The sequence below is a fragment of the Onychostruthus taczanowskii genome, unplaced genomic scaffold, assembly GCF_017590055.1.
Source record: "Onychostruthus taczanowskii isolate IOZ18803 unplaced genomic scaffold, ASM1759005v1 scaffold11, whole genome shotgun sequence".
NCBI lineage: Eukaryota > Metazoa > Chordata > Aves > Passeriformes > Passeridae > Onychostruthus > Onychostruthus taczanowskii.
In genome coordinates, this window is record NW_024497629.1 from 5057589 (window position 1) to 5081473 (window position 23885).

A 23885-nucleotide genomic window follows, 5' to 3' on the forward strand; every position below is an offset into this window, starting at 1 on the left:
TTTTGCTATTCCTACAAAAACTATGGGAAGAATTATCTTTAATTGTCTGTGAAGCATCACATACCCTTACAACAGTCAGCAAGTAACAAACCAAATTTTGAGGTTCCTCCAAAGCTCAAAATATTTTCTTTAGGTTCCACATCACTATATTGATGCACAGCAGTCCTGAGAGACACATCTTTACAATGTATAGGTTGATCCCGTTTTCTTGTTTCTCCATCTCAGAAAGAGGTTAGAGCTCTGTGCCTTAGTAAATTTAAGTGCACCTCAGTTACTTACTTAATGCATTTTGCAATAGAAAATCTGGCAGATACATGAAAAATCAAGTGTCTGCAGTGGCCAAAATCAATTGTCATTTTCTGGCATCTTACTCAGTGCTTAAGTCAATTCCTATGGAGTTTGATCTTCTTGAATAGAAGTTCAGTACAGGCTTCCATATTTGACCCAATAATACTTAAAAAAAATAAAATAGTCAAACCTCTCTTCAAGGCGAATATCAACATCACAGTGTCTTCGATTCTCTGTTGCCCAGCAGCTGATTTAGTCACTAGACAAATGAAAGAAAATGAGTGTTCAGAAACACTATGGACTATATGGTCCACATGACACTCTAAAGTCCTTGAGCCTCTCCAGAACTGCTGGAAACAGAGCAGAGCTAGCTGGCTGCTTAGGAAATCCCTGAAGAGGAGGGGAATGCACAGAGCTGCAGGACTCTGCCAAGCAATGAGCACTGCTACAGCACATAGCACACACCAGGAAAGCTGCCACCACCAACAGATGAGCTTTAGAAAAAGTGAGCTGAATACAGATGCCCAGGTGCAATTCCCACCCTACATCTCTGATGGGCAGCACATGGCAGAGATGAGCACGTCCTCACATCTCTGCTGCTTGGCACTTCAGCCCTGCACAGGGACCCAGCACAGCAACTGAGCTGCTGCTCCCACTGCTCCTACCACGGAGGCAGCAGCGCCCAGCAAGGGGCAGCTGTGCTGCCAGTGGGGAGCAGGGACTTCTAAAGACCACCACAGATGTTTGCTTCAGTGCCCACAAGTCAAAACTCCCTGGGGAAGCCACCGGGGTGGCCTTAACCACAGCAGGATCCCCTCCAGGTACCAGAATTGCTCAGGGTCACAACAGCTGGAGAGGTGGCTAAATGGTACAAAAAGCTCCTATCCTGCTTTCATCCTGGGACTTATGACTAAAAACCTTTAGGATCTGATAGAGCTTGGCCATGGCTGGATCCTAGGAAAAATACAGGCACAATGGGAATAATTTATTTTAACAAACTAAAAATGTATTGTGCTTTTGGAAAGAAATTAATAAATATTATGCTTCCATGGAGTAAAAACAATAGGTATGAATATATTTTCTGCCCCAACTTAGGAAACAGGTTCCCAACTCTAAAATTACATCAATGTGTTAGCAACAACAGTTTTACATGTATACAATTCCTTCAATTACCTAATGTATTTGCAGGTGAAAACTTCACTAACTTGTGCAATATTTCTTACACATTTTTAATATATCTCTACCTGAAGAGCAGCAAGTTATCAAAGCAAATTCTGTGTAAGACATGAGACTGCTGCAGGGGAAAAAACAATTAACAAATCAAACAATAATACCCGCAAACCAAAAAAAAACCCCACTTATCTCACATGTAAAACTCTTTTCCCAGCTTTTGTCCCCAAAAATGCATAACAATAGTTGTGTAAAAACTAAACCACGGTATGAGGCATATTTTAAAGCCTCATATAAACAATGAAGCTTTTATGGCATCCTCAGAGCAAAGAATGTCCAAATATGGCTGAGAGTTAAGTACCCTGAGAATCAACTGCTCTTCATGAATTCACTGAAGTTTGTCAGTCCACATTTACCAAGAATCAGCAGAGAAATAAAGAGAAGCAAACGTGATTCAACTCATTTTCCTGTACCGTTCTCTAAAGATACTGTGTTATAAACATCCTCCATATCTTGGATACTGGAGGCATCTGTTGACTCTTGGTCGCTGACTACGATTCCTACTGAAGAAAGGCTAGAAATGAAGGAGTGCATCTTTTTTGCATAAATATCCCTAATGTTAAAATAGGGTAGGTCATTGCTTTTCTCTTTGCGATCATTGCTGCACTGGTCTCTATCAATAGCTTTTTGCTTTTGGTAGTACTTAGAAAACTTATTGAAAATAATGGTGATGGGAAGTGCTACCACCAGAATCCCACAGATAATGCAGAGGGTGCCGAGCAGCTTTCCAGCAAGTGTGACTGGGTAAGTGTCCCCATAACCAACAGTGGTCATGCTGATGGTTGCCCACCACCAGCAAATAGGGATGCTCTGCAGTTCTGATGAGTCATCATCTTTCTCCACAGAGTAGACAAGCACTGAAAAAATAGAAATCCCAACTGACAGAAACAAAAGCAGAAGTCCAACTTCTTGGTAGCTGTGTCTCAAAGTGGCGCCCAAAGACCGCAGTCCTACGGAGTGCCTGGCCAGTTTCAGGATGCGAAATATCCTCATTAACCGCAGGATCTGAACCACTTTCCCCATGTTCTCAATATCTTCACTTTCTTCTTCCTTCGTGTCCACAGCCAGTGTGGCATAAAATGGGATAATAGAGACAAAATCAATGATGTTCAGTGGTTTCTTCCAGAATTTCTTTTGACTTGGAGCAGTGAAGAGCCTGATCACTAGCTCAGCAGTAAACCAGATGATGCATGTAATCTCCACAGCTTCCAGCACAGGGTCTCCAATCTCCCTGTCATTGGCATCCAGCCTTTGAAATTCTGGCATGCTATGAATGCACATGGCCACAATTGATGCCAGAACAACACTCAGGGATGACACGGCAATTAACTTGGCAGACAAGCAATATGCAGGATTTTCCATCCTGACCCAGATCTTCTTTCTTATTTCACCAAAACACAGATGATCAAACTTTTCTAGCTCTTTGTCAAATATGGATGACTCTTCATTGGAGGAATCCATACTGTCGTTGCTCTTCTGATCCCAGTCTTTTTCAGGACCTTCCTCTTTCCGTTCTTGGTACCGATTGCTGCAGCAGGAATCAATAAACAGCTCATTTATCCCCCAGTACTCTATTTCCTGGCAGAAGGAAAAGACACAAAGTTCTTCCATAACGTGAAGTTTGCCTGTATAGTAAAAGTTCAGAACATATCGGAACAAGGAAGGATTCCTGTCAAAGTAATATTCCTTGTCTGCCACACTATAATCATCACACAGTTCTAAAATAGCCTCTTCTGAATGGCATTTGAGAAGTTTTCCAAGTCTGGTATGGGGAAATCGGAGCAAGGTGCTTTGATCCACTGATTGCTTAAAGCCACCCACGTTCAAATTGATAAGTTCTGCATCTTTGCCAGGTCTGCGGAAAAATTCACCATAAACCATTTTGGACAGACGAGTTCCACGCTGTTGCCCTATGGGATTACATAGAACCTGAAAAGAACATAAGATATTGTTAGAGCATTTAATTCAGTTTTGCTCTTCTGACACATTCTTTTCTCCATCTCTGGTTACTGTGAAATGCTGTAACAAAACAAACAAAATAAGAAATACAATTATGAATACCCTTATTTAGCATTTCACAGGTGTAGTTTTAAATTAGTTTGGTTTACAGCTTTAGCAAATTTGAAAGCAGTAGGTTCTGGTTTAGGTCTCCTTTTTACCAGGATGAAGGAAGACTGCCAAATTCATCTGCAAACCAGTCTCTGTTTTACTACCACACTGAAATTAGTAGTCATGAAATCCACGTACTTCAATGATGCAAAAAAATCTTTAAAGAGAAAACTTGCCAATCAATCAAAACATTTAGAATAAAACTTTTGAGCGGGTTTTTCTCAATTACAGTTTCAGCTAGGTTGCATTAATTTATATGATAGTGCAATTTATAATCCACTAGTTCCAATGTTATTTGCTTGAATGTGGACTGGAATTACTTTTGCTGACAATTAATTTACTTCTAGGGTAATCCACACATCAGCAGTCTGTGCTCTTGAAAACATATCACAACTTCTTTTGAAGAGTTTTAATTCCTGACTTCAGAATGGTGTAGTACATATTGGGAATGTAGTACCTGCATTCCCTCAGGTATTTTTCTATCTGCCTCCCTGCTCACCTGAAGTGTCACAACCCTTTTACAACCTTGGTCAGTTCCAGAAGCCATTCCTATTCTGCCACAGCATAGCCACAACCACTACAGCAATGCTGAGAAGCTGGAAATGTCATCTCTGGAAACGGAGCTTTCAGAGATGGAACTTCCACAGTAATTCTTCCTCAACAACTGTGGACACCTGCAGACGGACAGAAGGGCATTTAAATGCTTCATTTTACTATTAATTCAGTTGAAACTGAATTCAAAAGGCAGTTATAATTACTAGTGAGTAAGTTAACTTTTACAGAACTGTTTTCTTGCTTTTCTTCCAAGGAGAAGCCATTGTAAAGCCAAAACTGGCAGTTCTTACACTTGCCATCAGATTATATGTAACTTCATATCATGGGGAGACCAAATGTTTTTGATCTCTGACACTTAAATATTAATTGATGTACACTAATTTATTTCAATTTAGTATGGAAATCAATTAATTTTAAATGTGACAAGATGGCATCAAAATTCTCCTGTCCTAAGAGATGACATGTTATGGTGTCATGCTCAGCATGGAGAGATGGGGGAAGAAGAGGGAAAGAGGGGTGACACTCAGACTGATTGTGTTTGTCTCCCCAAATCACCATTAAATGGGATGGAGCCCTGCCTTCCTGGGAATGGCTGGACACCTGCCTGCCCATGGGAAGGGGTCAATGAATTCCTTGGTTTGCTTCACTTTTGCTTTACCTATTAAATGCTTTTTATCTCAACCCACAAGTTTTCTCATTTTACCTCTCTGGTTCCCTGCCCCATCCCACAGAGGGTGGGTGAGCATGGGGTTGAGCTGCCACTTGAGATTAAATCGCGACAACATAGAAATTATTTGGCACCTTTAGTTTTAGTTTGAAGGCAGGTATTTGCTAGCTAATAGAGTGGTTGTAAAATACATTTGCTCCAGCCATCTTCCAAGGCTTCAGTTTTTAGGAATCATTAAGAGGTCAAATAAGACCATTGATCTCTCCTCACAGAAGAAGGGCAGCAAGACTCATCTGATAAACATCACCACACTTCACTCATGATCTAAAGCCAAGCTCTGTTTTATAGCACTATAAATAATAAAAAAAAGCCATAAATCTGGACTGGGGTGACTGGAAGTCAAAGTATATTCAGACCCAAGAAACCTCTAGTTATTGATTCACTTAAGTCAATAAAATCTTCACTTCTAGCAACTCATTAACACAAGAACCCTGGCAGAGTAAGTGAGCACTATAAAAACCAGGCAAGATCGTGGAGTCACAGACCAATAGAATGGTGAGGGTCAGAAGACACCTAAAAGACCCACCCCCTCTGACAGGGCCAGGGACACGTTCCACTAGACCAGGCTGCTCAGAGTTCCATCCAACCCAACCCTGAACAATTCTGAAGTAGGATGAAACATCCACAGCTTCTCTGGGCAACCTGTGCCAGTGTCTCACCAACCTCACAACCTCACAGTAAAGAACGCCTTCCTAACATCCCATCTAAATCTAAATCTACCTTCCTTCAGCTTAAAGCCATTACCTTCCTGTCTGGGGGCACTTCTGATCATGACAAATAACGACAAATACAAAGCAAGTTTTACTCAGAAATACGTAAAGCAAGAACTTAGTGCTCAGCAAATTCTTTGTACACTAGACTGACTTACAATTGAGACAGCAATATAAAATCATATTGATGATGCAGATTGTATTAATAATGGTGCCTCCAAGAAATTGCTCTGTATAATAAATTCAGTGGGCAATATTTTACTGCTTTGTTTTGAGGGTACTGTAGTCATTTGTACAAGATACGGAGAGAAAGTAGATCTTGCTTAATAAGACCATGGTCCAGAACCATGTGGTGTTCTACTATTAATGTGTTAATGTGTTGCTACTATTAAGCGATTTTTAGACTACAGAAAGAACATACAGGAAAGCTTCACAGTAACTGTGTCAAGAGGAGTTTGATCATCTGAAGAATGTCTTGTTTGACTTGCAGAGACCCTGACTCCTGAGCCATGGACCAGGACATTGTTCTGCCAGTTACTATCAGAACAATTTGTGTCACTTCAACAAGTGACTCAAGCCACAGGGCAATGACCACAGATGACAACTTCTGTCTCAGCACAACGTGCTCTCTACTCAAGGAAACCCTTCACTCACTCAGGAAGCTTCTTTTCCTCAAAGGTAAACCTGTGCTCAGCTGGAAATGATATTTTCCTGGAGTGCCAAGACCTGTGTCATGAACATCCTAAGAACACAGAACTACCACAAATTTTGCAAATCTCAACTTGAAGTGCAATATTAACCTCTTTGATCTTCTTCAAATAGAGATAACATAATAAACTGGAAACCATTCCATATCACACAATTCTTGCCCTGCGGAGAGTACAAGAGAGCAAATAAACACATACCAGATGTTAGTTATTTGTTTGCTTTAATTGCTTCAGCTGTTTCAAGGAGCTACTGGCTAAGAATTCATACAGAATAGAAAATGAAACAAGACACAGAAGAAAGATGGTAACTGAAAGCATGAACATTATTTTCCAAGATAACGGAGAAAAACCCAGCAAACAGAAGTTCCAAATGTTAAGCTTCAGGGCTAAATAAAAGCCAGTCATAAGAAAAGCTGTGTTAAAAGGACACAAACTTTAGAATAAAAAACAGAATGACAGGATCTAACTCTTCCCAGTCCAATTTGGAGATGGGATCTAGCCAGTGTTTCTGCAGTCACCCATTGTTGGCGAGGCCACAGGCCCATTGTCTGGCTTGGAAGGGGAGCTGCAAATTTCTGGGCTTTTAGCATGCTATGAAATCCCTAAAGCTCTCAAAAGGGGAGTCATGGAGACAGTTTGCAGATATAGTGCCTTTGAGACAGCTATGCCACAGATGTGTAACACATCCCAGAGTGCCGTGGTTTCCAACCTCTTCTGGAACAAACCACTAAGAGATGTTTAGTGACCACATGGATCTCCACATTTATTTGTCAGCAAAGTTCCTCTTTCTCAGTTATGTTTTGCATAGTATTTACACAAAGTCCCCATTCTCTGTGAGGTCTTACACCAAAAGTTTCAGAACTTTTTTCTGATCTCTTGAATTTTTGAGCATGGTATCACCTTGGCTACTGGCAACTCCAAATTGGGGCAGTTTCATCTTTTGTTAGCATTAATCTGCGATTATCCAGGCCCAAGAGAAAGGAAGTTGAACTGGTTTACAACTATTGTGCTCTGCTACTTAAAATACTCAAACAGAGCACATGCCTACAGATTTTCTACCAGTTTCCTTCATGGCTATGTTGTCTTAGCCTCACCTCCTCCTTCCTGCACAATTACACTCCATAAACCTCTCAAGATGAAGTTCACATTTTAGCATGGCTTCCTATAAGCTGAAGGAAATTAATTAAAGGGCCTAGTCCTGCTCACAGTGAAGGCACAAGGGTTGTAACTCTGATGTGAACCTGAAAGGGCAAATCCCAGTAACTCTACAAAGTATTTCCAGAGCTCAAAGTCATTTTTTCCCCAAGGAATCTGATGATCTTGGTAGATTTCCATTTTAGGGTTCCAAACTCAGGAAATTCGGCTGCGAGTAAATTCCCTCTAAAGAATCTTACTTTGACACTCAGCCATGCCCAGGAAGCAGATTTTGTCTCCTAATGATGCAGACAAACACCTGGGCTGTTACTTCTGCTAATTTCCCGACACTTAAGAGCTTCTACCAATCATCCAAGCTACACACGTGCAGGTTTTGACACCTAAGTACTTCTAAAATGCTGTGGATAACAAACCATAACAACCTTCAGCTCAGGATCAACATTTCACTGATTTTCTACGTGTTTGAATTTCTCCACTCATCATAGGGCAAGTACTTGTCTAATGCACCACCTAGAAGTACTGTCGACATTTTCTGCCTCAGTGAGCAGAGAAAAACATTTAAATGCATGTATAATTTACTTGATCAATCACAATTAGGGATTTGGACTGAAATCCAGTTAGCATGGCTTAAGTTGTTGCCTGTCAGCTGGGCAGTAATAACTGCTTTAGCACACTTAATTAAGCCTGGAAAAAATGTAAGGTAATATTAGCACAGCCTCTTTCACTGTGATATAAGCTGCAACATTCAATTTGTTGTAATACTTGACACAGTTAAGTCAATTGTAAAGTCATTCACAGACTATGAAGGTGGAAGTTAACTTTAAAAAGTCATCTAGCACAAATAGCAAGACCATTTGAAGAAACCACTCTGTGGTTATGGACACTCTGTGAGGCAAAGAGGATAAATTAATCAGCTAAATTATGTTCTCAGCTGTAATTTACTTTTTGTATTCCACTAGCAGTATCATCATTTATCCAGAATATTGCATTAAAATGCCATGAAAAGAAGAGAATTATACAACTACATTTCTTTTTAAATGGATTCAGTAGAACCTCCCAGAAAACCTCAGGTAAATAAAGCTGGAGTTGAATTTTGGTCTGATGCTACTCCCATGTAAGCCTACTTGGCTATGTTCACCCCAGCACAATTCTATTGTCACCAGGCTGTTTCAGAAACTGAGTGTGTGCCAAATGTTTGTGCAACTTTGCAATACAATGAACATCAGAAAGAGATTATCATCATTTGTAAACAACTATAGCTGTTAGAAGCACTACTGACATTCAAATATAAAATTATTTAAATATTCTTACCATTTTATTTAAATATTCGTACCTGTCGAAAAAATGGTCTTCAAATATAGGGGGTTAAAAAAAAATCACCTCCTTCAAAAGACTGATAAGGAAGAAATGAAGCTGTTACAACTGAGAGTAAAAGAACACATGCAAGAATAGAAGAAGAAGCACCTCCAGCCCATGGTTCCCACCACTCAGCCAGGCACAGGTTTTTGGAGGTGAATCACCAGAGGTGGGGTCCACCTCTGCCATGACTACATTGGCAGCCTATAGGAGTAGTGCTTTAAGGTGTGTAACTTCCATGGAAAAGGTAAAATGAATCCTCCCAAAGTGAAATTCTGCTGTTTCCACTAGGAGGATGCTGGAAAGGACAGAGGATATGCCAAGGGTTGGATATGAGAAAGGGGCAAGGGAAAACACATCAGCTGTAGCCTGCACGTGACAGAATGGGAATGCAGTATGTGATCTGAACTGCTTTCTCATATACATAAAGAACAAGTAGCAACACCTAATACTACCCAGTTATCAGAATGTCACCTTGTAAAATGACTAAAGTGAAAAAAAAAAAAAAAACTAAAGTTAATCTCTCTCTGACTTGAAAAGGCCCTGGAGATAACACACATTATGAGAGTTAACAAGGCTTGCACCTTGCAACATTCCCAAAGGCTCTGTAATTTATATTCTGTTCATACAAATTAAAAGATCATTATCCACAACTAAGTGGAAGTGACAGATTAAAATGTGCTGACTTGAAAACCAACCTGTAAATCCCCACCACTGAATGCTGCAGTGACCAAACCTGCTGCACAGCCAGCCCGGACAGACAGCTGACCACACTAAGACTTCCTTGTGCTCTGTCGTCCCAAGGGCTGCAGTTCACAGAAACATATAAGACACCAAAGGCGTTGTTACAAGCAGGTCAGCATTGCTGTGGTTGATGGTAAAATAAACTGGTTTTTTCCAGGTTATTTTGGCAATAGTCTTGTTTGACAGGTAGTATTAATGGCACCCATCAAGAGCACAGCTTCAAAACATGAAATAATATCTGAAGTGGACATTGCAACTTGTAGGTCTAGGTACCTCTGTAACAAGCACAATTTCTATGTATCCCTTCCCCAGATTATTTTTTTGTACCCCATTTTCCACTGAGCTCTCCGTTTTTTTCTATTCAAGTACTTCTCCAGTGATCACAATGAACATAAAATCCTGTTGTTACACTTACTGGGGTAATTTGTGGTACTACTAGTTGTCAAAAATATTTGATACATGATCCCAATGTCAAACACTTCCATACAAGAAAAAATGATGCAGAATAAAAATATATCAATATACTTCTTGAAAATAATTCTGCATTCTCCATCATTGATTAGTCTAGAATCTAAGAAAACCCTTGGTGAAAATGTAATTCACTTATAAATGTTGTTTGATTTTGAAAGGTTTCTTGCCTAAACAAGGAAAATAATGCTGATACCCAGACACAGAGAGCAGTGTCCCTGCAGTCACACAGCAGATCAGCCGCCCACAAACAAGCCCACATCTCTCACACACCATTACCTCCTTCACAGTCTCCCCAAAAGCTATCACACACCACTCCAGGTACTGGTACCCTGAGACACGTGGGCCCAGAGGCAGAAGTCAAATTCATTCTGACAGTTCAGCTAATAAAAACCAACAAAAACAACAACAATATTTATCTAGCATATAAGATCTAAATACCATTCCAGTATTTACAGTGCAGTTTCAATGTCCATGGTTGTATCGAGGGGCTGGGATGCCAGAGGTGAGAAACTGCCCCATCTATCCCACCACAACTCCTCCAGGCCTGACATAAAGGGATGAACAATTAGACATGATATATTTTCTCTAATACACAGGTCCATGGACCACTGAAGACTTTCCTGAGTTTTTAAGGACAGTGATAATGGTTCACAAGCACAGTGGCAGATTATACCCACACAGAACCATAACTCTTCCATGTTTAGGAAAGGAATGCTGACCTTGGTGCAATTCAGAATACTCTTATCTCTTGTGGAAGGGGTACAGAGTGTTAAAATTAAGATTTAGCTTGCTGCCAAGAAGACTGATCTGATACTCAAAATCTTCTATTTGTTTGTCCATCCTATGTTTTCTGACTGCAAAGTAAAAGAAGGCTTTTTTACTCATTTCTCACTTCGAAGTCTGAGGACTGTCCTACTATTCCTAGTACAGACGGCAGAGCTGTTGATCATTTCTGCTCCCAGATCATCTCCTAATTTCTTTCCCTTTTTTTTTTTTTAATTTTTTTTTTTTTTTAATTTTTGGAAGCAAGGTAATATTTTTAAAGGACACAAATCCAATCACAACAGCGCGTTTCAATGGGTGAAAAAGTTGTTCTGAACAATCTAAAATCCATGCACCACATAAAGTAGGACTTTTCCTCCTTAAACTGGGAAGAGACATTAACACCAGGACTATGTTGCAACACATTACAGCAGTAAAACCTGTAAGGAGACCTGGAACCAGTCTTGTCTGTGCTACCAGCAACACCTTCACTAGCAGCAGCCACAGGAGCAGCAGAGCTAAAAGGGCAATTGAGCTGCAAACAACTCACCTGGCTACACATGGCTTTTGAATCCATTATACCTTTATTCTGCAAAGTCCTGGCTTTGGGACAAGCTGCTTGAACAAAAAAAATTCTCTCTCTGCAATACTGTTCTGGGTGTACGTCAGCCCATTTGTTGGAGTCTTTTAAATTTATTTAGATATAAGATGCTTACATTAGTAACATACCACTGAATACAGAAAACAGGCTTAGAATGGACCTTGAAGAGTAATATAATTCAGCTTCTCCCCCTCCTCAAGGCAGGATCAGCTACTTCTGGACAAATTTTGGCAGATGTTTATTTCATGTTCCATGATAAAGCCTCTCCAGAGAAGTTGTGGAATCCGGTCCAGTGCTTGAATGCCCTTGTTCTCCCAAAATTATTTTCCTACCATCAATTCAAGCACACTGTGCTGCAGTCCAGGCCCATGGATGTGTACATGTACAGCAGATTTGGAATGGTTTGGAGTCACTGAGGATGGACAGCAGAAACAGACTATTTACAAATTCTCCACAACAAGTCAGTTCTTTCCTTTGCTATATATTTAATTTCACTTGGCAGTCTGAGTAGATAAAGTTACATTGTATTTATTTTTTTATGTTTTGAAAAAATTCTATTAATTTCAGAGATAAACAAAGGTTTTCTTGACCATGGTGAAGTCCTCCAAGATATTCAGAGTCTCTTAGGCAACAAGAACACACGCAATTGTTATTGTGAATATTTTGAGTGAAACCTTCAACTGAAAATCTGTAAAACCACTTGTGTTTGCAGCATGGTAATCTCACTAAAGGAGTCAGTACTGTTCAATATAAATTCTCTTGACCCCAGACAACTCTGAAGCAGAGCTCCAAATCTCACTTACATATGAGTTCTGCAGTTCTGTTGCTGTGATCCAACATTCACTTTCAAAGCATCCAAGTAACTTTTACAACGTGCTAGTACGCATGACTTAGGGCCACAGGCTAAGGAAGGATATGTGGAGGCAGCTGGAAAAAATATCTGCAGAGCCATGCTGCAAACCTTGCCCACACTGAGGCCTCCAGAAGCCTCCATTTCTTGGAGAAGTCAGATTTTGGTACTTGCTCACTGCTCCTATGCTGGACATCGTTTGGTTACACCACTCCTCTTGACTTTCCAGGTAGCATAACAAACTAATTTGTGGTGGTAAGATCCTTTGCAGGTCAGCTTGTCCCACCCAGAGTCAAAGCTGGTTCAGTGAAAGAAGGCTTTTCAGGGCAAATTGATTTTTTTTAACATCCTCAAAATTTCCCAAATTCTCTGGTAACCTGGTCCAGTTAGACCCCTCTTATGGGGACAATATTTCTCCTAAAGCCTAGTCAGACACTCTTTAGCTCCAGTCTGGGTTCAGTGACTCCTCCTGTGGACCTGCTGGCTGCAGCCCTGCTGACAAAGCCCAGGATGCAGCTGGCCCTCACTGCGAGGGCACAGTGCTCGCTTGAGTCCTGCATGCTGCCCACCCCAGTGCCCACGTCCTTCTCTGCAGAGCTGCTGTCCATTCAGTCAGCCCCCAAAACTGCTGCATCGGGCTACTTCACCCCAGATGGATTTTCTCCAGGATGCTGACAGCCCTTTTAACAGCATCCCATCAGTCAAACAATGCATTATTAGTTATCTCAGTCCTTAAAAAACAAAGGAGTTTTCCCTGTTTATTTCAACCAGGCTGTGCCCACAAAGCATTCAGCAAGAAAGGACATTTGCCAGAAAATGTGACAGGTTGAGATACAGAATTGCATCCCTGCACCACTGTTCAACTGAATATTCACAGAAGCTGAGGCAATGTCATTGCACACAAAAAGGATCAGCCAGCAAGTAATTTTTTTCACAAAATAAGTACCAGTCCTAACCAGTGCAATTCATTTCAGCAGTTATCAGTATTATTACCCACTATTTTTTCAGGAAGTGTTGAGTAGACACCATCACCTGTATTTACATATGCAAAGAAATATCACACATTGGCACAATTTGTAAGGTGCTGGGGGTGCTGTGTGTGTGGGCTGGATTCTGGCTAGTACGTATTTGCACAGCCCATAACAATACAGCCATTTAGCCAACTACTCAAAGGCAGACCTTATAAAATTACTCTGGTGCCATTTTCACCATTGTCTTCCAATGACTGAAAGTTTGGAACAGATAGAAAGCCCAACCAGATCAGAAAAAAATTCAGAAGTCAGAACCCAGCCCTTTCTCGCCTTACTTCTCCCACCTTTTTTTTACAAATATATTTTTCTACTGTTTAGGATGACCCACACAAATGTCCAGAGAGGGAAAAATGAAGGTGTGTGGCTGCATAAATCCTAATCCCACAAAATCAGCAGATGTTTTGTGGAAGACTAACAGGACAAGGGATTTCTTAGATTTTTGCCTGGGCTAAACTTCAGCTAGATAGATTCATACACTTCCACAACAGGCCCCGAGGACTTTGAAGGCACCACACACCAAGAGCTCCAGCAGAAGATATGAGATCCTAACTACATGTCTTCCAAGAAAGAATTGGAGTTAATTAAGCATATGCAGTGCATTGGAAGAAACTAAGAGCAAAACAGATTTGGGACTGGTTGGTAGCTTCCCTTTATAAGCTGCTGCTTGAAGCAAAGTACCACTGAACATCACTCTAAGCAAAAACTTGTTAAGGGCAGTGCTAATCTACAGCTCTCTAGAAGAAAAAGATGATACTTGAAATTATATTTTTTTCTTTCTGTCTACTTTTGAATAAAGTACTTCAGTATGTGCTCAGTAAAACTCTGGAGAGAAAAATGACAACTTCTGACTCTCACTTCATTTGTGAGGCAGTTTACCACTGTCCTCAGACTTTGTATCTGAATATATAAACACTTGATATAATTTGAAATCAGTAATACTTATCTAAGAGAACATGTCTGATTGCCTAAGACCCAAGTCTCAGGGCCAGGAGCTTTTAGAGGTGTCAGCTAAGACTCAGTCCAAATTGTTCAGAGACTTGGTCCTAAGTTTTGAGATAGAGTTGAATACACACAAGCAAAATGAGATTTTTCAAGTCACGTTGGACTTCTGAGAAGCTAATGAATAAAACCGTGGTTCAGTAGTGCCTCAAACCAGGGTTTTGCTCAGCTCCAAGGGTAAGTGATAGCCTAAGAAGACTGAAACTCATCCCCTGCCTCTAGCACTTACAGAAGACCTCAGAAAAGACTGGCTTCATGGTCAGGAAATGGAATGGAGCATCCCAGAGAGACAAGAACAAGCACTTCAGCTAGCAGCAAGTGCTTGCAGATTAAGTTTTTCTCACATTCAAGATTCACAGGTTTCAATGTGAATCCACAATAACTCTTATTTGAGCACCAAACATGCCATGAGCTAATATTCCCTTTGTTTTGTTCTTTTCTGTCATCGTAACAAATTAATCAAATTAAGTGGGAAAAACTTCTCTCGGTCTGGCCTAACATCCAACAAACTGCACAACAAAATCGTGACTCCCTGAAAATAACAGCTTACAATGAGAACATAAACACCCTTACTGTTTCCAGACTAATAGCACTGAGCTAGAATACCACCAAGAACTCATTCTATCCCCCTTGCCCAGGCTCAAGCTTTTACCAATTTCATGGGTGAATTAAAAGAGCAGTATCGATCTATGCTGGCTGCCCTTTTCAGAGCAAACATTGCACTGGACAGGAAGACACACAGATCTTCTTAGCTTAAGAATATACAAGGCAGCATCATTTTCAGCAGCTTATTCAAGAAAAAAGGTGTCTGTCCCTAAAATGTCATGCTGAAACCATCATTCAATGCTTGTCACTAGCTACAGCTAAACCATGGAGGACTGATTTACATTTGTGCTGCAGTAATGAGTGAGATGTTTTCAAAATGAAAACCTAACTTATTGCTCTATTTGCTCTTCTCTCAATGGGCAATAAGTGGAATTCTTAAAATTACCAAGCTGCTTTGGAATTGTAACCTAATTAAATCAGCAGTAACTGACTGAAATAACTGAAGAATTATATATATATGTGTATATATATATATATATATACATATAAGATATATAAATAAAAAATATTCAATAAAAAGAAGTCATCTTTGGGACATGCCCAGTGTCTTCCACCACTCCTGTTTTAAACATACTGATTGACAACAATTGTCCACAAAATTAATATTGTAGATTTATAATTGCATCTCACAAACTATGAGGTTGATTCTTCTCTCACTGAAGCCAGGAGTGAGAACCCCCTTGGTCCCTGTAACACACACCACCATGGCACCAAAAAGGTTTTAGAGCTGAAGCCTCCACAGCAGTTAACACCACTGGAAGCAGCTGTCAGCTGAAGGAGAGGAGGTAGAAGAGAAGCAATGATCGTGGCAGAGCAATCAGAAGTGCTTCCAATTTTTATGAAACTATACAGGCTTTGTAACTCCTCCAAGCAAACCAAAGCTGTTACAGATTTTTCCTGAGCTGATTATCTGCCTCCCACAGGTAACCTGCCTGTACTTACATGAACATCAACAGTCAATTTGTTAGGCTCAAACAAAAAAAACCAGAGAAATATGGAACTCTATATGGGGCACAAAATTGCCAATACTAAGTTTTACAAGATTGATGTACAAGATAGTTTTTGTCCATAAATCTCATAGCACTTTATTAAGTGCTGTGAGGCAGATGCCTTGAGCTCCATGCTTTGGAAGCTGAACCAGAGACTTGAGATGTGACCTTCTCGATGTCATGCAGCAGGTCAACAATGTTCTACTTCAACATTCCCAAGTCCATGAGGTCTGCCATTGCTCTGAAGAGAAGACAAGCAATCCTCTGCACAAGTTGAGCTCTGAGCCTGTCATTAGAGTAACACGGAGCTAGAATGATTAAATACGTGGAAGAATCAACCAGTTTTTAAGATATCAGTTGGCATCTAAACTGCTCATCCAAGCTGATGAACAAAAGACAAAAATGTAAAAAAAGGAAGAAAAAGAAGGAAGCAAAATTCTGCCTCAGATCATAAATAACCTTTCCTCCTTAAACCATCCACACTCCATTTTGTCCACGTGACCTTTGCTGGTTTTTACTGACAGGCTGGTAAGACCAAAAAAATGGAAAAAAGGGAAGTTAATTTCTTAGCCTTTATCCTGTTCAGAGCATACACATCTCCAGCTGCACAGGTGCACCTCCAGAGCACTCACACTGCACAACACCTCACAGGGCAAGAAGGGACAACTGCATCTCCTGTTGCTGCTGGCACACATGAGGATGGTGCCAGGCTGCCCATCTGCCACCATCTGCCCATGGACTGATTCTGGATTCACAGTCCAGCAGCTCTGTCCAAGATCAACCTTTAAGACATAAAGCTGCTTGGAGGAGATGGCAACAGACATGGAGCAAGCCAAAGCCAGGCTGATGTCTGCAGCCAGGGCAGGTGGCTGCTCTGAACAAAGAGAGTCTGAAGGGCTGAGCCCCCTCCCTGAAGTTCCTCAGCAGCTGTGAGAGCTGGTACACCAAGAGCCCTCACCTCAGTCCCCACTCACCTGTCAGGGATGGGAAGGTAGGATAAGACACCTTAGTGTGAAGGGCAAGAAGATGAGCCAGAGAGTTTGTGGATAAAAGAAAAGAGAACAGAAATTCATGCTATGACTAGGGACATCAGGAATACCCAGCAGACAGACAGTAGTAACAGAAACAATTCAGGGAGGGCAAAATGAGTGAACCCTTCCACACCTTTATAACAACATTAACAAAACACAGAGACCACCACATTTACTCCAGACTTACCTGAGCTCCTCCTTGCTGAACAGTGCATGAAAATTGAGGTCTCAATTTTTACCTGTAACATAGCAAATAGCCCAAATGTGCAGCAAAGTAAGCAGAACAAGAACAGTGACCACAATGGGACCTTCTAATACAAATCACAAAGCTCATTTTGCCAGAAGACAGACGTCTCTTGAAAATTATTGTGGAATGAGCTCCCTCAGAAACGAAGGACCAACACAGTCAACATTATCTCCCTCTTCAAGAGAGATAAATATTCTACAAGTCATCTCCTTTAAAATAGAATGAAAAAAAAAAAAAAAAAAAGGAAAACCATTACAAGCAACTGTCATATACAGAACACCCTTGCAAGAAAAACGAGCCAGCTATCCACAAATGACAGATGACAGCAGTTTAACACACTGCTGTTAGCATGTCAGGTACATTATGAATGAGAGAAGATGAGCAGAACACATTCACATAAAATGGAAAGTACAGTAATAAGGAAAGAAGCATCAGTAAAATATGGGAAAAATGAAAAGGACTAGAAGGAAATGAGGTATAAAAAGGAAAAAATTGTAAGGAACAGAGCAACATACTGAGGTAGTATCTTGAAGCAGATGATCTCCTGGCATTAACTGATGCACCACCACTGTCTGGAACAGGTCAAGGACAATTTTTGTCAGCTGAGGATTTGGTCCTCCACACAGAACCAGGCAATGGCGATAACAGCATCCTGCTTGGTTTTCCTGGGTTGCCTTCTCCCTCAAAAAGTGAAGAGGCAACACAGGAAGAAAATAAGATGATAAATCAAGATAAAGATAAGATGATAAGGCAAGATAAAGATAAGATGATAAGGCAAGATAAAACAAAAATATCCACAGATTAGTGGAGTACATTTTATTTATTCATGATCTCTGGTTTATTATGTGTCCTTGGCAGATGTCCCACAACTGAAAATTTGCAAGGCAGATATTGATGCAAGTTTAGAGACTTGAGCCTTGTTTCTAGTCATTAGCCTTGGGCAGATCTTTTTAATATATGTGCCCCAATAGGCAGTAAACAAGTTCCTTAAATCAAGAGTCTTTGGACAGGAGACATGCTGCAAACAAATGGGCTTAGACAGAGACTACAGGAAGCAAGACCAAAAGCGTGGTCTTGACCTGTTTTCAAGCTGAAGGTCAGGCTGCTCATACAGATATTGCCTAACAGGACACAGACTGCCTCTGACTGACTCACAACTCACACCAGACCCTGCCTGTCACACACCCTCCTTGTTAAGCAGCACTTATTTCACCTGAGAGCGTGGGGGCTGAGCCTGCCCAGCTGGCAGGACAGGGATGCCAGCAGCAGCAGCAGCAGCCAGGGGAGCCCTGGCAGCGATCATGGAGCGATCCCAGCAGTGAGGCAGGACATGGCAGGACACGTGTCCAGCAGCAGCCTGGCCAGGGGCCCAGCCAGAACAAAAAGCACACCTCTGGCAGATGCACCAGTGCTGAGTGCAGGAAGCTCAGCTGCCTCACTCTCCAGGCAGGCTTAAGGTGCCTCTGCAGCTTGGCTCAGTCACTGCAGAACCTTGTTTTGCACTGAGGCTGAATGGTCTTGGCATTGAGTGCTAGAAGTTGATTTTATCCTGCCTGTGGCTGTAATTTCACAGCTAAAGTGATACTGGTGGCCAAACATCAATTTATCATCTTTTCAGGTTAAGGTGGTTTTATTCTTCTTGCCCTGGGAAAGTTGCTAAGTCCTAGAGAGGGTGAGCAAAGAACTGCTCCTGCTTCAGGACCTGTCTGTTTCTACAAAGGACATTCTAGTAAAACATCTTCTCTCACCTGTCTCAGGAACAATTCTAGGGGTCACACTGCAGTTTGTATCAGCTCAGCTGAAAGCTGATTATTGATTTTTTTTTTCCCACACTCACAAATAGGAAGTTGAAAGGCTGCAACAACTTCTGTGGGTTGCCTTAGTGCTGAGACAGGTAACAAGACACAGACATTTACAGACAAGGAAGGTCTCTTAAAAAAGAGCTTTAATGTCCTCTGCTACGAATACATATAGATTTACTCTTTTTTTAATAGCAAGAGCCACTTAAATCTGTCCAGACAGTATCAAGCAGATCTAAACAAGTAAAGAACTGTGATTTAGAATATCTGATATTATTTCTGGACCTTCCCATACTTTAATTAATTCCCTGAAATTGAAAAAAAAAATTGAATTATACTTATAATTATATTTAAAGAAAACTGTTTTGAAATCTACAACTAAGAAGCACCCTTGTAAAAGCTAGGTATGACTACTGTCAGTTAAAGTTCTTTTGTCATCATTTAGCTACCTACCTGTATTTAAATAATTTACACAATTTCAGAACATAAAATCATTTTTGTCTACCCACAGTGCTAGTTCAGCAGAAATTTAGATACAGAAACTGTAAAGTTTCTTCCTTATAAGCCTTATAATTGTCTTTCATTTCCCCAAATGACTACTGGTTTCAACACTGCTGCAATTGGCAGGTTCCCCCAGCAGCAGATATTAAATACATCATGCAAAGTTGAAAAGCCGCCTCTGCTTTGTGGCTCAGGGTATGAACTCAGATCAATTCCTACCAAAACTGTAGGTTATTTAACCCTAACTGATTAGAGGAGAGAAAGATTTTGGGAAAGGCTGCAATTTTGACTGAGGAAAGTAAGAATGAGTGGTCCAGGACATGTCTCTGAAAAGGATATCTGCCCCAGTATCCCAAGTCAGACACCCAGAACTTGACTCACACATCCCCTCTGAAACTCCTGGCTCCCGTACAAAAGGCATGCCTGCTCCTTCTGTCCCCTTAGGACGGTAGCTTGAGTGCCTTATGCCATCTATTGGCCTAGACCAGTGACAGGCGCTCGGAGGAGAACTTTAATTCTGGGAAAGTGACTGTGTTAAAAGGAATCTGTCGGCAGATCTGTAAATTCCGCTAATGGAATCAATACACTGCCGCTGCTCAGATCTTGAGGTCTACCTTGCCCAGCAGACACACTGAGTTCAGCTCCCAGAATAACCAGCAGCTGTGCTTTGCATTAGGCAAATGATAAACAGTACACAGCGATATCGCAGGCAAGAACATCCAGAAAATAAGCAGAAAGAATTTTCACTGTCCTACACATGAACATTTAAAAAGTCATTCATAAAAAGAGAAAGCTCCTTCAAAATCCACTTAGCTCTAAAATCTCGTTAACTATCCCCAACTTACTAAAGTCTTCTTTAAACCGGACGCGCACAGTGAAGAAACTTCTACATTCCTTAACCACAGTTAGCCGTAGCCATTCACGGCTGCTTAAATATAGTTTACTCTTTAACCTAAACGAGTTTCTAAAAGACAAGGCAGAGCTGTGCAATGCGAAAGGATTCAGAGGCATCGCTCTTGACCCTCTCCCGCACAGGCCATTACAAAGCAGCCGCGGGGAGCCCGGCAGGACGGGTCCCCTCCGGGGGCCAGAGCGGCGCCCGCGCCCCCGCTCCGGAGCCGCGTCCCTGCAGAGGGGCTGCACGTCCCGAGCCCCACGGCGAGGCAGCGAACGCCAGGGGCTCCCTCTGCCCCAGGTGGCTTCCTGTGCACCCTTTTTCCTCCTCCTCCCCCGACTGTTTGCCCCGCAAAACGCAAGGAGAAGACACCGCGCCGGACTCCGCGCTGTCCCCTCCGAGCCGCAGCCGCTCCCCCGAGGCCGCCCCGCCGCGGGCCGGGCCAGCGCTGCCTACCTGGAGCTGCGGCCGCCGCCCGCGCCGCGCTCCCGTCCCGGCGCGCAGCGCCCCTGGGGTCCCGCAGCGCCCTCGGGGGCCCCGCTCCGCTCCCCCTGGTTCCGCACCGTGCCCGAGCGGAGCCGCCTTGCCTCCGCGGGGTCCCGGGCCGCTCGCGCCCGGGCGGCCGGTGTTCCCCAGAAGTGCCGCTCCACGCCCCTGCTCCACGATCCTGCTCTGTGGCGGCGTCCCACCCGCACGGTTTCCTCTCCTCTCCCGGAGTGTTCCCGCACTTTGCCTGTCGGTCCCGCACAGCATCCCCGGCGTCTCTCCCCGCGCCCGGGGACGTCCCGCTCGGTTCCCCTGGGGAGTCCCGCACCCACCCGGATCCCGTGCCCGGAGCCCGCCTGCGGACCGGGCTGCGCCGCTGCCTCGCGTAGCCACCTACCAGGCACGCCCGGTAGTCCCCGCTGCAGGGGGGCAGCCCGGCCGGAGCGGCGATGCTGCCGGGGCGGAGCGGGCTGGGCCGGCCGCCTCCCGCCCGGGGCTGCGGCAGCGCCGCGGAGCCGGTGCCGGTGCCGGCCCTGCCGTGCCGCGCTCTGGGCTGCGGGGCTCGCCCCGTCCCGCTTTTGTGCGGCGGCGGGGCCGGCGCTGCCGCTGAGCTGTCAGCGCCAGGGGATTGATCTGCCATCGATTCCCAGCGCCGGTGTGCTGAAGTGGCACGCGGCTTGATTAGGTGGCGGTGCAGCCTGAGATGCGGAGTGTCCGCACGCTGCCGGGGGAAGTAATTTGTGTTCCGTGTTATGCCCCAGAGTAGTTGTCTGCTTGTGTCAGGGCTCAGTTCTGCCCGGGTTAAAGTCAGAGGGCAGTGAGAAGCCAGGCCAGCTCCCAGTGTAACTCGAAAGCACAGCTGCGACAGCGTTCCACGATTAAACATTTTGTCTGTTTCAGTGGTGTCGTTTTGAAAATTGCCGATAACGAACGGGGAGGTTTATTCCTTCATTACGAATTTTGACACAATGTAAAGTATTCTCTGCACGTTTGCCAAACTTTTCAAAACTTTTCACTAAGAAAAAGTACTCTAAAACATCATCATCATCATCAACATCATCATCATCATCATCATCACTAATTGCAGGATTAGGGGGGGGAATCTGTTTCATAACTATTTCTGCCAATTATTTTCCTAATCAATTTTAGCTTGAAAAAAATCTTGCACAAATATTGCATACAATTCTCCTCTGTTTTGGGGAGAGATTTTGTTGTGGGTGTTTTTAGAATTCTTTACATATTTTAAGGAGAATAATTCAACAACCTATTTTTTTAGAGGCAGTCCAAATACTTACTGTGCTGATGTCTTCTTGTTGTGGCAATAATTTTTTAGTCTTATAAGAGTCCTCAGTTGTGAAGACTGAGGAGAGGGGGGATCCTAAGAGAATACATTTCTCTCTGACTCTGTTCACTGTTATTCCCTTAAGATACTATTGCTCTGCAGGGAAGATTCATTTTATTACATGTTATGGTGTATAATAGCATTAATAAATTAATTTTTATCACATTTCTTTTTCATTAATCACAGAAGTTTCAATCACTGCAGAATATGTCTTGTCCAGATATTACATCAACCCTTCAGTGTTGTGCACAGCAATATGCATTTATGCTACACATCTTTTTCAGAAAACATAGTTAAGGAGGAGCACAGAATGACATTTAGTTACAGAAGGTTTGTGAGAAAGCCATGCCCTGTTTGCAAAGTGAGTTCCTCAGAACTGTTCAAATACAAGAATGTGAACAGAATACTTCCTGAAGACGAATGAGGTCATCTTAGTGGGTCATTTGGAGATTTCAGCATAACATTTGAAAGATCCTGCAGAAATATTGTTACTGACTTTTGCAAATGATACTGCAGCACTGCAGCCCATCAGATGGTTACACAACCTCAAGTCATCACAGGCAAGAATGTGAGATGCTGAAAATTGCCCCAGAAGGTGAGCTGCAGCTGCCTGGGCAGCAAGAACACACACATTTCTAACACACAGTGACATCTGTAGTGACAGGGGGAATAGGTATGTTTATTGCCTGTGTCAACACATGTCAGTGGTGACACCACAACAGTCACAACAGTGTGGTGACACTGGTGACTGTGTCCTCAGTGCCTGTTGTGGGCACTGGATGTGTCCCATGGTGCTGCTCTGCCTGGCAGGAGGGCAGAAACATGCTGTCTTGGCTGCTCATCAAGCCTGTCGAGCTGCAATCTGCATTATCATAACTTAGAGCTCCTTACATCAGCATCATCCTGCACTGCTCTTTTCTAAACAACAGACCCAGTCCCCTGAGGGCAGCACATTTAGAAAAGCCAGTTCTTTCCTCCCAGTATTCTGCAGACCCAGCCATCTTCTCTATTTCATCTGCATCAAGAAATACCACAAAACATAGGAATTGCATTTATTTTTGTAGTTGATGCATCATGGTTTCTTTTTACATAAACAGTGTCTGAGCACTGACATGTCTGAAGAAACATTTTCCCTTTTAAAACAGTTTTTCACGTGCTTCCTCTAAAACACAGCAACTCCCCTGAGCTGTGATCATGCTTTTACATGCAGGGCTGACTTGTGGGTTTTTGGCAGGTTTTAGCAACTTCAATCTAAAATATGCTCTGGAATTTTCTTGACTCAGTCATCTGGAGAAGGAGAGATTTCTGTCTTCCTGATGCAGAAAAACTTATTGGCAGCTGTTTATGGTGGGCATGAGCCTAGTTCCTGGCAGTGAGAAAAATAATTGAAAGGAAATCTAAGCTATAACACCATCATCTTCATTGCCCTGCAGTGGTTTATAATATTGCAAAATGGTGTTAAGTGTTGCTCACCAGCTGAAAAGGATTGTGAGACAAAGACTGTTAAGGAAAGTAGCATACATAAGGCTGGCTCGTAGTATCTTGTGCTCTAGCCAAGGATCAACCAGAAATATTATTCAGGAACAAATAATTACAAAATGTCCAGATTAGTCTTTAAAAATATTAACTCCTTCAAAGTTGCTGGTAATAAGTTAACTCAAGACAAAACTGTTGTTTTAAATTTCTCTTAAGGG

General features: G+C 42.4%; 1 protein-coding gene across 3 annotated transcripts; it reads right to left on the minus strand.

Moving 5' to 3' along the window:
* Window positions 1–1272: 1272 nt before the first annotated feature.
* Window positions 1273–21513, minus strand: KCNS3 (potassium voltage-gated channel modifier subfamily S member 3). 3 transcript variants are annotated; one of them, XM_041420705.1, is made up of 2 exons: window positions 21247–21513; window positions 1273–3447 (listed from the first exon to the last, which is right to left on the minus strand). In XM_041420705.1, the coding sequence occupies exons 1-2, from the start codon at window positions 21487–21489 to the stop codon at window positions 1918–1920; spliced, it is 1773 nt and encodes a 590-aa protein (XP_041276639.1). In that variant the 5' UTR covers window positions 21490–21513; the 3' UTR covers window positions 1273–1917. The 3 variants fall into 3 exon arrangements, with proteins under 3 accessions (XP_041276639.1, XP_041276657.1, XP_041276648.1); XM_041420723.1 differs by lacking the exon at window positions 21247–21513 and adding an exon at window positions 20820–20836; XM_041420714.1 differs by lacking the exon at window positions 21247–21513 and adding an exon at window positions 4127–4278.
* Between the last annotated feature and the right edge of the window lie 2372 nt (window positions 21514–23885).

Coding starts and splice junctions, on each gene's coding strand:
- KCNS3 (XM_041420705.1), bottom strand. CDS start 21,489: ATGGCAGATCAATCCCCTGGCGCTGACAGCTCAGCGGCAGCGCCGGCC. Junction 3,448..21,246: donor GGGACTACCGGGCGTGCCTG/GTAGGTGGCTAC, acceptor TGTTCTTTTCAG/GTTCTATGTAATCCCATAGG.